General features: G+C 40.4%; 1 protein-coding gene across 4 annotated transcripts in view; it reads left to right on the forward strand.

Moving 5' to 3' along the window:
• Positions 1-15,739, forward strand: part of Slc44a5 (solute carrier family 44 member 5) — a 348,525-nt gene that overhangs the window by 300,428 nt on the left and 32,358 nt on the right. For all 4 annotated transcript variants that reach the window (XM_036190641.1, XM_036190643.1, XM_036190639.1 and 1 more), the window contains 4 exons: positions 1,125-1,248; positions 2,378-2,461; positions 6,283-6,395; positions 13,215-13,346. In XM_036190641.1, coding sequence (XP_036046534.1) covers positions 1,125-1,248; positions 2,378-2,461; positions 6,283-6,395; positions 13,215-13,346 — 453 coding nt within the window. The remainder of the gene's footprint in view (positions 1-1,124; positions 1,249-2,377; positions 2,462-6,282; positions 6,396-13,214; positions 13,347-15,739) is intronic.

The following is a 15,739-nucleotide window of genomic DNA, read 5'->3' on the forward strand; positions in this document are numbered from 1 at the left end:
ATATTGGTGAAATTATTAAGGCCACTCCACGTAGTTAAAAGGGAGGTTTATTTTGTGGGGTAACTTACAAATGAAGGGATAGGTTATAGGGTCTGGCAAAGGTATGGCACAGTCCGGCGGTGTTCTCTGGAGAACTCTGCTCTGTCTACCTCCAGCGTCCAGCATCCCAGAACCAAGAGAAGCCTCTCCTCTCAATCCTGGGTCTTCAGCTTCCTCCCTCTGCCCCGCCTTGTGGGCGTGACCATTATCAAAGCCTCAATGGGGGTTGGAACTTCCAGGCCAAGGCTGGGATGGCTACCCACTACATGTCCCCCTTTTGTCTAAATAAGAAGGTTCTAACCTAATACAAGACTATATACAAAGAAATGGTTATCAAATATTGTCCAGGAGTAATGAGGGATAATGACCTAGAGAAGTTGGAATTACAATCAATGCAAACAATATCAAGCAAAAAACACATACTAAAATCCAGGGAAGTCTAGAGTGTGGGTAGGTGGCATGTTACAAAGATCATTCCAAAAGGTGTCCTATCCTAAAGAACCTGAGTCTAATACTTAATACTTACGACTATTTTCAAAACTGGCTCTCATCTATCCCAGGCTGACCTGAGACAGCCAAGAGTGACCCCAAACTTCTGATCCTCCTGCCTGCACTTCCCAAGTCCTGGGATCACAGGAGCCCACCATATTATCCAGTGTTCAGGACTGAATCCAGGGCTCCACACAGGCACTGTTCTCACTAAGCTACAAACCTGCCCCATCCAGAATCTGTTAGGTGACAGCCCTACACTCCTCCCACCATACAAACAGCTTTTCCATCAAAGCATGTTCAGCATATGTGGTATGAGCCAATGCCACTTCGCCTACACATCTTATCTGTGTGGTTGGATAAATCTTTCATGTGTAAAAATATCAACAGGCTGGAATGGGACTTCACAGTGTGATGGTGCTCCCATTTCAGTCTCACAGACACCAGAAAGTCCTGAAGATGTCAATAAAGGGCAATTAGCTATCTGCCCTGAGCACATTTCATGCCCAGCAAGAACCTGGCTGTAGATAACAGAGGGTTTTTAAAGGATAGACTAGTACAAAGCAGTTTTCTGTGATTTTTGTTCTCTTTCACAGTCCTGCAGAGATGTCTGCCTTACTTCTCCTCCATCAAGGGAAATTTAACCATAGGAAATGAGATGCAATTTGAAGATGGAAGTGGGAGGAGCAGAAATGTCATAGAACTCACGGAGGTTGCGAAGTATGTTTACGTTTCTGTGTTGTTTTGATGCATTCTGTTAGTATATAGAATATTAAAGTACCACTCTGGGTTACAGGAAATCACTTCTATAGCATAATGAAGTACACATGTCACTCTAGATTAGAAAGAATAGCGTCTTTCAGGGTGGTCATGCCTTCCCTTATCAGCAAGCACAAAGATTTGGTGAGAAGAAAAGTGAGGCTGCCAGCTCAGTCTACATATCAACTTGAGCACAGCCAGTTGCCTGCTGTTTGCTTGGCTGTATGTGGCACACAGTAGTCTAGATTGTTGAGAAATACATTTCCTTGGATGTGTGCATGTTCACATGTGCATAGGCATAACCCTTTCATAGCTCACTTGCAGAGTGAAGAACAAAATGAAAGGAATCCTGAAAACCGATTTCTCTTTCTTAAAAGACATTGACAGTGCGGGTGGTACAGTACCCCTCCTTTATATGTGGAATTTAATAGCAATGTGAATGAACCTCAGAAATGGGAAGCTGTGTGGAAACCTATAAAATAATGACATACATGTGACTCCATGGACACAAAACACAGAGCAAAAATCCATTGTCCTGTGATGCACACACATATCATGGTAGTAAGATGGTTACTTTAGAAGAGGGACATGATGTGATGGGGGGCCATAGGAAAAATTTGACAGTGCCATTTTGTGTGTTCACCTTGACCACACATTGTGTTGGACACAGTGATCTGTGCATACTTTGATCTGTTTTCTGTAATGCTGTCTGGCTACCACATGACAGAGATGCAGGAAGAGAGATTAAGATGATATACATGGTCAGATCTAGAAACTTAGTAAATTAGATCCTGTCATTGAAATTTGCTCTTACAGGGGAGCTTCTGCAATACTGGGGGGATATGGTGTGTCCTGCATAAGGATCCACCCCTGTTTTTCATGGCCAGCTCCTCTGTATATGGCACTACAGATACACTTGCAGGCTTCCTGAAATGACATTTGATAGGTGGTTGTGGCTAGTGAAGAGTCACTAGAGCAGACGCTGTCTAAAAGCATGCCTGGAATAGAATCATGCAAAGTCTTTTTTTATTACAAGGACATTTTTCTAATATTAACCAGAAATAATTAACTTTTTCTTCATTGAACTCAGTGGCATCACTAAATTCCTCAATGCAAGGACATTTGGGATGAAGGTATTTGAAGACTATGTGACTTCATGGAAGTGGATTCTCATGTGAGTGAAATTGTGCATGTCTTCTCTAGATGTTTTCTTGTGACCTCTGTAGACCCATCCACTTCTGCTCTTATTAAAGGGTGAAAAGTGGATTCAGACCTCAGTGTCATTTTCTTTCTCACATGAGGGTAAGGACAGGGCAAATATTTTTGAAAACATGCCCATAAGAACCTAAGTTTCAAGCTTATATGTTAATTCACTAGTAGAACTGGTACTTGTACCAAGTCCTTGCCACAGTGTCTGGGGTCCTGTGTTTTGCTCTTCACATGTCACAGAGGTGGGCATGGTTTGATTTCCCTGGCTTTTTCCTCCTTTGTCCCTCCCTAGACCCCAAAGGATCATTTGTAATTGCTACTGTATTCTTTTCATACATGATAATTATTACCATGAAAGGCTATTCTAGTTCTGAGAAACTTAAAATACTTAGAAAGGTAGAGATCTGAATTTTCAGACATAAGATTGGTATTTTGGAAAGCTGAAGAATGGGATCACTCTTCTGACATAGGTGAATGTGTGTGACATGCAAGCCTGTCCTCTCTACCTTTGCACCACTTTCCAGAGTTTAGAAGCTTCTGTGTTTCCCTAGTGACCAGAGAATAAAATCAGTGCTTCCTTAGTAATTCCAAGGTGCTTTGTAATCACATCAGCACAGCTTCTCAAGTTCATTCCTGTCTCTCTCTTGATTAGCCTTACATATTTTATTTTAGTGGGTGGAGAGATGGCTCAGTAAGAGCACTTGCTGCTCCTGCAGAAACCTATAGCTCAGTTTACATTGTATACCTAACAATGGACTGTACCCCAACTTCAAAGAATCCAAGGCTCTCTTTTGGCCTTCACGGGTACACACACATACACACACACACACACACACACACAGAGCCACATACACACATACACACACATAAAAGTAAGTATTTTTCTGTAGTCTAGACTGACTTAGATCTCACTGTGTAACCATGGAGGAAAGTCTTGAACTACATCCGCTAGTTTCAGCCTTCCAAGTGCTGGGATTATAAGCATAAGAGATATCTGATTATATAGTGTTAATTATTTATATACATTTATAATTATATATTATATAATCATAGATATATATATCTATATTATATAAATTTAGGTATAAATAATTATCTAAATATAATAATTATATATAAATAATCTGCACCCCTTGCTTGTCAAATCCTGTGTCTTTGCACATTTTATGACTTTTCCTACTCCCCATAGACTTCTCAGAGTCTAGGGTGACTCCACTTCACTTTTTTTTAAAGTACTGGAGAGCTAGCCTGGGGCTTTAATGTGCTAGGCAGGCACCCTTCCACAGAGCTGCATCTCCAACCCCTGCACTTCATCTTTTAAAATCAGTTTAATGACACTTACAAAACTTGTATTATTTTCCCTAGATAAATTACTTCAGTCCTCTGTTTCCTTCATATGTAGGTGGAGTTTCTATGTTTTGGCAGCCACTTCCAAATAACCACTCAGAGATTTTTTTAGTCATTATAAATGCTTGGCCAATAGGTTAGACTTGTCTCAAGCCAGCTCTTACAACTTAAATTAACCCATTTCTATTCATCTATGCGCTGCCCAAGGCTCATTTATCTCATCTATGAACTTTCCATGTTGCTTCTTCTGTATCTGGCTTGAAACTCTTCAGACTCCTCCCTTCTTCCTAGCATTCTTTCTGCCCTGAAAAATCCTGCCTAGCTATTGGTCAATCTGCTTTTTTCCTTTCTTTTTTTTTTTTTTTGTTGTTGTTGTATTGCTGAAGACCAAACCCAGGGCCTTGCACTTGCTAGCCAAGCACTCTACCACTGAGCTAAATCCCCAGCCCCAATCAGCTTTTTATTAACAATGAAAGCAACACATTTTCACAATATACAGAAGAATTATTCCACAGCACTCATATCCATTGTTTATATGTACATACCTCTATATACACATAGATACTTATCTTCTACATAAAATCTTTCATTCTATATTTTATTTACCTGGTTCTTTCCTCTGATAGACTGACAACTCTTCTTTTTTCCTTTTTGTCTTTTGAGACTATGTCTCTTGTAACCAAGGTTGTTCTTGAACTTTCTAAGTAACTGAAAAAGTTGGCTTTGAACTCCTGATCTTCCTACCTCTACCTCTCACATGCTGGGATTAGTGGTGTAGACTACTATACCCAGCTAAACTATCAACCCTTTATCTCCCTAGCTCACAGTATAGTTCTTTTTTTCTTTCACAGTATAGTTCTTAAAACATAGTAGATATACAGAAATGTGAGTTCAGAGGCAGTTATAAAATTAAGAGTGGAAAAAGCAGATACCACATCTTTAAGCACAGGGAATTTGCTAATTTTAACACTGTATTTTCAGTGAAATACTAAAAAATAATTTTCATAATGTTAGAGCTAGTTTCTTTTGTGAGGTTTTACTCATTCAGTGTTCTGCTGCAATAACTCCATAGTCAAGTGTAGTTAGAGTTTTCCTGCCTGGCCCAGTCCGGACAAATCTCTCTTACCCGCCAGTCCCACAGTTGCTCAGACCCAACCAAGAAAGCACACAGAAACTTACATTATTTAGAAACTGTATGGCCATGGCAGGCTTCTTGTTATCTACTTCTTCTATCTTAAATTAACCCATTTCTGTTAGTCTATACTTTGCCACATGGCTTGTGGCTTACCAGTGTCTTTACATGTTGCTTTTCATGGCGGCAGCTGGCGGTGTCTCCCCAGCCTTCTACTTCCCAGGATTCTCTTCTCTCTTGTCCCGCCTATACTTCCTGCCTGGCCACTGGCCAATCAGAACTTTATTTACACAGAGCGATATCCACAGCAGTCAAGATTGCAACCTGCACTTGACAATAGTTAAATGGGATTTCCTATTCACAAACTAATGCCACTAGGTAATTTCTTTCATTCTTATTCCCTTGGTTTTTGCCCTCTATTGCTTGGACACACCTTACCTGACCTGTGTGCACTCTGTACCCCTCACACCCCTGGACCCTAAGCATCTCCCTTTATTTCCAGCCTTTCTGCTCCAAAATCTTTCATAAATACTGTTTTAACTATTCCCTTTGGGTCATGCAAAAGAGTAACCCTTCAGCCATATTTAAATGTTAACCATTCAAGTTTCTATAATTTCAAGAGGGAAAGGCTTCTGAAATTCCTTCATGACCTGAGAAGAACCTCAATATCACGCTTTCATCTATCCAGTGACAAATATTATGAAGGATCTCTTAGAAGATGACTTTTGAGACATATATATATATATATATATATATATATATATATATATATATATAACATCACTAACTAGAAGGGTGTGAAGGAAAAAGAGTGCAATTTGGAAAGTGTATCTGGCAGGTTAAAACTGTGAGCTGGGGGTCCGGTTTCTGGAGACATGCAGAATGTTTCAAGTGTAAAGTGCTCACTGGCTCTCCACTCTCCTCTTTCATGTGAAATTATTTTTTTAAAAAAAGATTTATTTATTTATCATGTATACAGTGTTCGTTTGCATGTATCCCTGTAAACCATAAGAGGGAGCCAGATCTTATTACAGATGGTTGTGAGCCACCATGTGGTTGCTGGGAATTGAATTCAGGACCTCTGGAAGAACAGCCAATGTTCTTAACCTCTGAGCCATCTCTCCAGCCCCTCACGTGAAATTCTTAATGAAACCATTGTTTATACTTCTTAGAATCATATGTGTTACTCCAGCCAAGTAAAGTAGGAAATTCTAGAGTGATTTCAAGTGGAAAAGGCTCTTGTCTTGATATTGGCTTTATGTTGCACTTAGCACACATGACCATGTGTGTCGTGGGTTTCCCTCCAGTGGCCTGACCATTGCCATGGTGCTGAGTTGGACTTTTTTGATACTCCTGAGGTTCATAGCTGGATTCCTCTTCTGGGTCTTCACATTTGGTGTGCTTGGAATTCTAGGATATGGTAAGTAACACAACTCTTAAAATTGCTAAATATCAGAATAATTTTTCCTCATTGTTAGCAATTATTGGAAAGCATTTACTTGCCTTAGGCTTAATTAGTTTGAATCATTAACTGTAATCTTAAACAGTCTTATCAATAAAAATAAACCTGGAGCCAGGTATTGAGGTAAATTATGAAAGATCAGAGAGACAGAACAAGCCACATCCAATCTCACCTTGCCAACTCCTCAGCTAATCTTGTTTCTGCAAACTGGAAGCCTCTGAGTCCTCATCTGAATGGATCTCAGCTAAAAGCTAAAACTTCTGCTAAAAGCCTCAAAGCTTAAAAAGCCTCTAGTTTCTGGTCTTCACGCCTTATATACCTTTCTGCTTCCTACTATCACTTCCTGGGATTAAAGGTGTATGTCTTTCTCAAAAGACATGAGATCTCAAGTGCTGGGATTAAAGGCGTGAGCCGCCACACCTGGCTCTGTTCTCACTGTGGCCTTGAACTCACAGAGATCCAGATGGATCTCTGTCTCCTGAATGCTAGGATTAAAGGATTAAACTAATGTTTAATATAGTGTCTGTTCTGTTTGCTGACCCCCAGATAAGTTTATTGGGGTGCACAATATATCAACTACAATTAACTTTACAAAATTTATTTACATTCACAAATATCTTCTCCATAGCTCTTTTTGTTATTATTTGGAGAAAAATTCTGTATTCCTTTCCCTAGCAGCCTTTGGTCTTGGACCTGATGGGGATCAGGAAGGAGCAGAAAGGATTCTTTTAGATTAATAAAACCATTTCAAACAGTTTGTCTTCCCCTGTAACTTGTCTATCAATCAGTGACCAGGTCTGCACAGCTGCATAGCTTGATCAATTTTTCTTAGCAGATTTGATAATACTTTTAATCAGGTGCTATCATACGTTTTAGTAGTTGGTCCCTGTAGTGAGGCATCACCTCTAGAGGCAAGAACACTAAATCACACTCATGGATGAAGGGTTCAATTCAGTCTCAACAAAAGCTGTGTACATTGGGCCTGATGTGAACACTAAATAAATGAATTCAAGTGCCTCTATAGCTGGAAGTTTCCTGTGTCCCACCTGGTCCTGACCACTTGGTCAGACCCAAGTAAACACACAGAGGCTTTTATCAATTATGAACTTGATTGCCTATGGCTCAAGCTTCTTGCTAGCTAGCTCTTATATCTTAAATTAACCCATAACTATTAATCTATATATTGCCATGTATTCTGTGGCTCTACCTGCGTCCCATTACATGTTGCTCCTTGGGTGGCTGTCTTTCATCTCTTCCCTTCTGCCTTTCTTCTTCCTGTCTATCCACCTGCCTCTAAGCTGCCTTGACATAGGCCAAACAGCTTTATTTAACAACAAATCAGAATAACACAGATTCACAGCCTACAGAAAGACATCCCACAGCATGCCTCCCACGGGGTTGTATAACATTATGGATTGTAGTTAGAGTTTTCCTGCCTGGCCCACAGTCAGGACAAATCTCTCTCACCCACCCGCCAGTCCCACAGTCGCTCAGACCCAACCAAGTAAGCACACAGAGACTGATGTTGTTTACAAACTGTATGGCCATGGCAGGCTTCTTGTTATCTACTTCTATCTTAAATTAACCCATTTCTGTTAATCTATACTTTGCCACATGGCTCGTGGCTTACCATTACCTTACATCTTCCTTGTCATGGCAGCAGCTGGCAGTATCTCTCCACCCCAGCCTTCCACCTCCCATAATTCTCTTTTCTCTTGTCCCGCCTATACTTCCTGCCTGGCCATTGGCCAATCAGAATTTTATTTACACAGAGTGATATCCACAGCAATGGACATTTGCTTTGGGCCTTCTAAACAGCAGATGGAACAATATAGAGCAATTTATATTCAAAAGAATTATTTCTCCCACAACACAATTTGGATTGGCAACATAATTTTTATAGTAGTAGGCACAGAAAATAACCAGGTCCTCTTACTGATGCGTAAGCAGGTTTGCACATGTTATATAGTAAGAATGTGGACAGGCTCATGTTTGGTACCTAGCCTTGGCTATAACCCAGCTGCAGACTGCATAACTGAATAACTGTGGAAAACATTCTTAAGATTACAAGACCTAGCTCCCACATCTGTATCCTCAGCCCAATGATGGACTCTCCATCTCAGAAGATAGGAAATGTGGATCTCAGGCTGTCGAATAGAGAGCTTATAGTAAACAGTCCCACCCTCCTTAGCATTCTCTGTTTGCCCTGCTGTCCTGCTGAGCACAGCCAGGGGAGCAGAGGTCAGTCTTAGGAGGGGCCTGGGAACTACTGTCCCTAATCTTTCTGTGTGTTCTACCTGGATTTCCACTGGAGAGTCAAGATGTGTGATCCAATCTCTCTTTGGTTTGTCATCAAGGCAGGAGGGGCAGTAAAACTGACTTCGCTGACTTGTCTTAAGCGGTGAGAGACCTGAGACTGGCTGTGCAATGGCCTTGACACTGCAAATGGACAGATGGCCATGCAGACAAAGTGCAAACAAAGCCTCCAGTCTCAGCTGCCTATGGACTCCTGAGGCCGTGCTAGCCCAGCAATTATTTGCATGGCAATTAAGCTTGAAGTCATTCACAGTGAGAAAATATCCATTCAGGTTGAAAACTATCAGTAAATGAGACTGGATGTGACTGGCCTCTGTGGCTGTCTTGGACAACTGATTATTTAGTATCATGGAAAACCAAACATTCTTATTGATAGTATCAAATTTACTAAAGCATAAAATAATGTGGATATGTCACAGTGGGTGGATTAAAAAGCTAGACTGTGTGAAAGTGTGTGTGTGTGTGTGTGTGTGTGTGTGTGTGTGTGTGTGTGTGTGTATGTGTGTGTGTGTGTAAAATAACAGAAGACCCTCACCAAGATGAACACACTATTAGGAGCAGTGGAGTCTCATGACGCTCCTTTGACCAACCTAAGATCCTGAAAGAGACCCAGATGCTGCTGTCTGTGTTTTGCAGCACACTTTGGCTGCCAACAAAGCAAACACCAATCCTTTGTAGATGGAATCACCCTCAATTTATGAAAGTGCCCTCATCTCAAAATCAACATCATAGGAAGGAGTCAGATATGGATATGGAAAGAAGGCATCAGCATCAGACTAAGATATGCAATCAACCCAGCTGTAGAAAAAAATGCAAAAATAACTGAAGCATGAATCTATTTAGTCTTATCAATAAAAACTCAGAGGTCGAAGCCGAGCAGTGGTGGTGCATACCTTTATTCACAGCACTCAGGAGGCAGAGGCAGGTGAATCTCTGTGAGTTCGAGGCCAGCCTGGTCTACAGAGCAAGTTCTGGGACAGACCCCAAAGCTACACAGAGAAACCCTGTCTAGAAAGCAAAAAGAAAAACAAAAAATACAAACAAACAAACAAACAAAACCAGGAATCAAATAGTAGGGTGATAACCTGAAAGACCAGAGAAGCAGAAGAGCAGCTGCCAGTGACTTCTTACCTTTCCAGATCCTCTGAATGGATGGGGGCCGAGAACCTGTCTCCACTTCCCAAGCGCTAGGATTAAAATTGTGCACTACAACTGCCCAGCTTCTATGGCTAACTAGTGGCTAGCTCTGCCCTCTGATCTCCAGGCAAGCTTTCTTTGTCAGAACACAAACAAAATATCATACTACCAAGAACCATGTATAGAATGTTTAATGAGTGAAGGATGAAATCACAGAACTAAGACAACAACAGAGATGCCTATACATATGTAAAGATGAACCACATGGAATTTTCCAAAATAACAAATCGTTAGATTATAACTTAAATCAAAGCCTGGTGACATGGCTCAATGGATGAACACTTGCTATGCAAGACTGATGACCTGAGTTCTATCCCTGGATCCTACATGAAGGCACAGGAGAGAACCAACTTTAGAATGTTGTCCTTTGATCTCCACACACATGATATGGCACATGCATGACCGTACACACACACACACACACACACACACACACACACACACACACACATACTTAAATAATTGGTATATTAAATGCCAAAATAGAGAACCAATGGATTGAAAGATGAATGAATCTGAAAGAATTATTTAAATACAGCAGAATGTGACAAAAATACTATTGTGTGGATAAAGCAGAGATAGATGAAGAATCAGAAAGAATGATGTCATCTGTATCCGTCATATTGGAAAGATAAAGATCCATAGGTCCAGGAGGCCATAGTTATACCAAGGAAGGTAGAGGACGAGAAATGCATGAGATCATACATTCATTTATGCACATTCATGGAACATCAATTAAGCAATGATGACACACACTGTACAGGACTCTTAACATGTCACAGTAGATGTCACTTCTCATAATACTTCACAATAAATGAAGGGCTTCACTTGTTTCAAGCTTGCAGTGAAACCGTACATTTGAAGGTGATGGTTTGCTATAGGAAGACCATGAAGTCCAGCAGCCATACACAGCACACCATGCAGGCTGAGGAGTGAGCACTGCAGGTTAGGAGGGAGGATTGGTGTCCTTGCTCCTGTCGCTATTCTCTGGCGAGGGCTCTACACTGAGCTACACCCTCAGCCCCAAGTAGGTCTCTGTGAGAAGACAGATGTGAAAACACCTGGAGGAAGCAATGCAGTTATGATGTGGAGGCCAGGGAATGCTCTAGCCATGGGTACAGCTGGAGCAAAGGCCCCGAGGAAACCACATGCTGAAGGAATGGCTAGGAGGCTGAGGAGGTGGCTATCTGAGTAAAGGGGCAGTGGGAGGAAAGGAGGTCACAGAATTCATGGAGGATCAGAGCCACACAGGGAATTGTTATCTCCTGGAACGAAATAGAGAAGCTCTGCATGGTTCTGAGCAGAGGAGAGATGATGACTGTGGTCCCCATGTTAAGTAAGACAAGAGCAGAAACAACAAGGTGAGTTGGGCGGCTACTGCAATAGTCATGTACCAGAATGCAGTGGAGACGTCTGTGTGTGTAACCAGATGTGTTTCCTGATGCCTGGCATAGAGAGAGTAAAGGAAAATATATGATTCCTCATAATAATATGAGCCTCATGAAGGAGAGTAAGCAAAGAAAATGAGTGGGCAAACAGTAGGTAAAGTGTAGCAAACCTTACTCAGATAAAATAATAACATTAGCTAGGCAGTAGTGGCACATGCCTTTAATCCCAGCACTCAGGAGGCAGAGGTCGTTGGATTTCTAAGTTCATTAAGCCAGCCTGGCCTATAGAGTGAGTTCCAGGACAGCCAGGGATACACAGAGAATCCCTGTCTTTAAAAAGAAAAAAAGTGATGCAATTTTAGTTAAAACACATGTAACTAAGATATTGGAGCAGAATGGGGGTGACCACCAAGTAACCAAAGGCCCTTGCACTTCCTTGTTAAATAGAACTTGATTACTCAGCAGGTGGGAAATTTCCAAGAGTGGTTATAAAAATAGAGTAGATGGCAGTGAACTAGAAGAAAGAGAACATATGTAATAAAAACAGCACAGAAATTGTCAGTTAAGATTAAAATGTACACATGCAAGTTGGAACTGTGTGTTATTTACAAACTTTACAGAATGTGTAAGGAAACATAACAGTTAAAAGTAGAAGAATTGATTTTAAAGAGCAGCAGTTATGAAAAGAAATCTATAGTAGCTTTCTGGGAATGTCTTTCTATAGGCTGTGAACATGTATTGCTCTGATTGGTTGATAAATAAAACACTGATTTGGCCAGTAGCCAGACAGGAAGTATAATATATGCAGGATAAGCAGAGAAGAGGATTCTGGAAAGTGGAAGGCTGAGTCAGAAGTCGCCAGCCTCTGCCATGAGAAACAAGATATGAAGGCAGAACTGGGAAAAGGTACCAAGCCACATGGCTAAACATAAATAAGAATTATTGGTTAATTTAAGTGTAAGATCTAACTATCAAGAAGCTGAGCCATTAGGCCTAACAGTTTTAATTTAATATAAGCAACGGTGTGTTTATTTTGGTCTGAGCGGCTGTGAGCTGGGTGGGACCAGGAAAACTTCTGGCAACATTTGTCGCCCAATGTGGGGCAAGAATGTCCACCAAAAACCTGAGAAAGAAGATTCTAAAACAGAGCTAAAAATGACTTCCTATTGTATCTCTCAAGTTAGCTGCAGCCTGTGTGCTTGAGCTACTCTATGGCAGGTTGGCAGCACATCCCTACCAAGTTACACAGAGGTTTCTGCAAGCCACACAACATGGTGCATGGTAGATGTAGGTTTTGATACAGAAAAAAGAGGAAGTTTTAAGGCTACATGCTGCTTTGATAGAGGCATAGACCCACTGCCTCCCAGAGCCTGGCTAGCTCAGTTGGTAGAGCATGGGACTTGAATCCATGACCCTGGGATTAATAACATCAGACAAAATAGAACTTGAAATAAAGCTATTAGGAGCAGAACCAGCCCAGTTCCCTAAAACAAAACCAATTCTAAACATGAATGCATCCATTAAAGTACTCTCAAAATTCATACAAGTACATAAGATAAGCCAGTAAGTAATAAATTAGTACTGAGTATAAATAAGGGTGTGTCAGCACATTTTTCTGCAGGACAGATGTACTGTAGCATATTAAAACAGTCCTGCTGGTGTGTGTTAGGGTTGCTACAAGCCAGGAGTGCATTGAAAGCCACATAAATTCAGAAAGCATTTATGTCACCTGGAGTAGCAGTTAGACTACTGCAGCCAAACATGATTCTAACTCTGTAGAAATAGCCATATTGATCATTTTTATGTAGGTATGTGTGATAAGCAAATAGCTTCTACTTCAGAAAATGACACTGGGTATTGGTCTTTTCTTTTCAAGGAATATGGTATTGTTATCTGGAATACAATGACCTTCAGGAAAAACCACAGTCAGCTTTCATGATCTACGACATTGGGATTAAGACCAACATAAGCATAGTCTTTCCTTTGAAACAGACGTGGTTCTCAATGAGTGAGTAGATTTTCAGAACCAGTTTTGTTGAAATGGAAATAATAAAGGCTTGTTTTTCCAAGAGGAAGCTTAAGTTTGGAACATCCTGCTGAACACATCCATCACTCTGTGATGACTCTAAATGTCTATGACCTGTAGTAAATGGGGAAGTTGTGAACTTGCTATATAGCCTAAGATAACACTACTTTAGAAGAATCCCAGGCCACTCGCCTTTTGTTTAAAATGGTTTGATTGTGAGAACTTGATTGATGTTAACCTGTGAAAAAAATAAATAGCTGATTTTTATGATCTTTCTTTAGAAGAAAGGAGATACTTATTTTACTTTCATAGAAAAACACTCTATTATTGCAGGAATTGTAAGAAATAACTGAAAATAGATTTACATTCTTAATTGTTTATATTATTGAGTTATTTAAAGTTGGCAGTAATTTATAAAGCAAGACGAAGATGGCATTGGTCTTACATTTCTATAGTTGGAGATTCGTGGTCACGAATATCTAGGTTTTGACCATTTCTCATTGAATTTTGGTTTTGAATGTTCCCCTTTTGTCATTCATCTTGGCCCTTACATGTCAGAGGAACTCAGTAATGGGTGTCTGAGGAGGCATTCCCAGCATGAGCCTTTATCAATTTCAAACCTATATTTGCCTTTTCATCTAAGAAATCTGGGCATTCATGGGCAGGTGAGAATTTGTCCCCAGGTGACCAGGTTTTATCTGGAAGCCATTGTCCTGTGTAAGAGGAAAATGTGTCATGGTCACCAGTGTGGAGCATTTTGAGCAAAGGACTTGAGCCTATCTTCTCTGTTCCCAACCAGACTTTGGCACACATGTCTCCACCACATTATTCCATCTGGGAAATCCAATTGCTCTCTGTCCCTTACATAGGCCTGATGGAAAGACCAAGTTCTTGGATTTTACCTACCCATTTTCAGCCTCACCCAGGATGACTCCTTTTGTTTTCATTATTTTTCAATGATGCATGCTGTAGCTTTTCTTTTTACCTGCAAAATCTGGAATTGAGTTCTCTTCACATTCCCTGAATTTGGGTGACTCCTCAAGCCCCAGGCATCCACACACTGTTGCTAGTCCTTTCCAAAGGAGAGCACTGTTGCCCAGGGTTCACTAACACCTTAATACCATTCTGGTAGGGGCCTAGGCACACATGCTCTCAGCTGTCTCTGAGGAATCACCCATAAAAATGCCGTGGAGATGGTCAGTTGCAGATGAACAGTCCTATTAAATAAGAAACACAGAGCCAAATTCAGAGTTAAAAGCCCAAGAGATCAGAGCAATAGTTAAGAGCTGATACTAAAAAAACCTTTCTTATCCTTCACTGCCAGTGTTGTCCTTCCCCTCAGAAAGAGAGCTACTTCCTGTGTATCTGTCTTCTTCTTGACTTTCTTTTCTACCTTCTTATTGGTTGTAAACCCAACCACATGACCTCCTTGTCACTGCCTGTCTATACAAACCTCCAGGTCTTGTATTGTTGGTATTGAGATTAAAGGCATGTGTCTCCATGCTGGCTGTATCCTTGAAAACACAGAGATCTGCCTGTCATGTGATCTGGATTAAAGGTGTGCACCACCACCACCACCACCACCACCACCACCACCACCACCACCACCACCTGGCTTCTGCTATGGCTTGCTATTAGCTCTGACAACTTTATTTATTAACAAACAAATAAAATCACATTTCAGTACAAATAAAATATCACCATATTTCCCCTTTTCTATTTTAATAAAAGGAAAAAGTTATAACTAATATAAGAAAAAGTATATACAAAAGTACAATAACTATATACCATTTATACAAGCAATAAATACCTAAACAATGTCTAGTCCATTTATATTTGACAAATTCAGAGAAAACAATTCCATTATCTATCCCATTTTGGTAAGTCCAAAATGTACCTGATTCACTTTTTATCCTAACTTATATAGCTAACAGAACTGTCTTATAACGTCTTTCAAATTTATACACTTACAGCTCTTTAGCAAGTTTTTTTTTCTAAAATTCTTAACAAAGAAAACTATAACTATGACTAACTAATCTTCAACTCCCTCAGAGACCCAGGAAGGAAATAATATTACCTAATAAAAAATAAAAACAGGAAGTGCATTCAAGCAGCTTCAAAAAAAAAAAAAAATGTGAGTTGACAGAAACAGCCAGCTGCCTGGACAGTCATCTGAGGTTTCTCCACAGTGTTGGGGCATCATCTTCAGCCTATAGGCTTAGCGTATCTGACAGACTCATTTGTGAACTAGGATGTACACAGGTTAACAGTTCGACCTCACATTTGGTGATGAGAATAGTCCATGTACCAGAAACACCTGAATTCCACTAGTTTCATGTCATGATTCAGGATTTTAAATTCTGGAAATTGTTGAT

Source organism: Onychomys torridus, chromosome 6 (genome assembly GCF_903995425.1).
Source record: "Onychomys torridus chromosome 6, mOncTor1.1, whole genome shotgun sequence".
Lineage (NCBI taxonomy): Eukaryota > Metazoa > Chordata > Mammalia > Rodentia > Cricetidae > Onychomys > Onychomys torridus.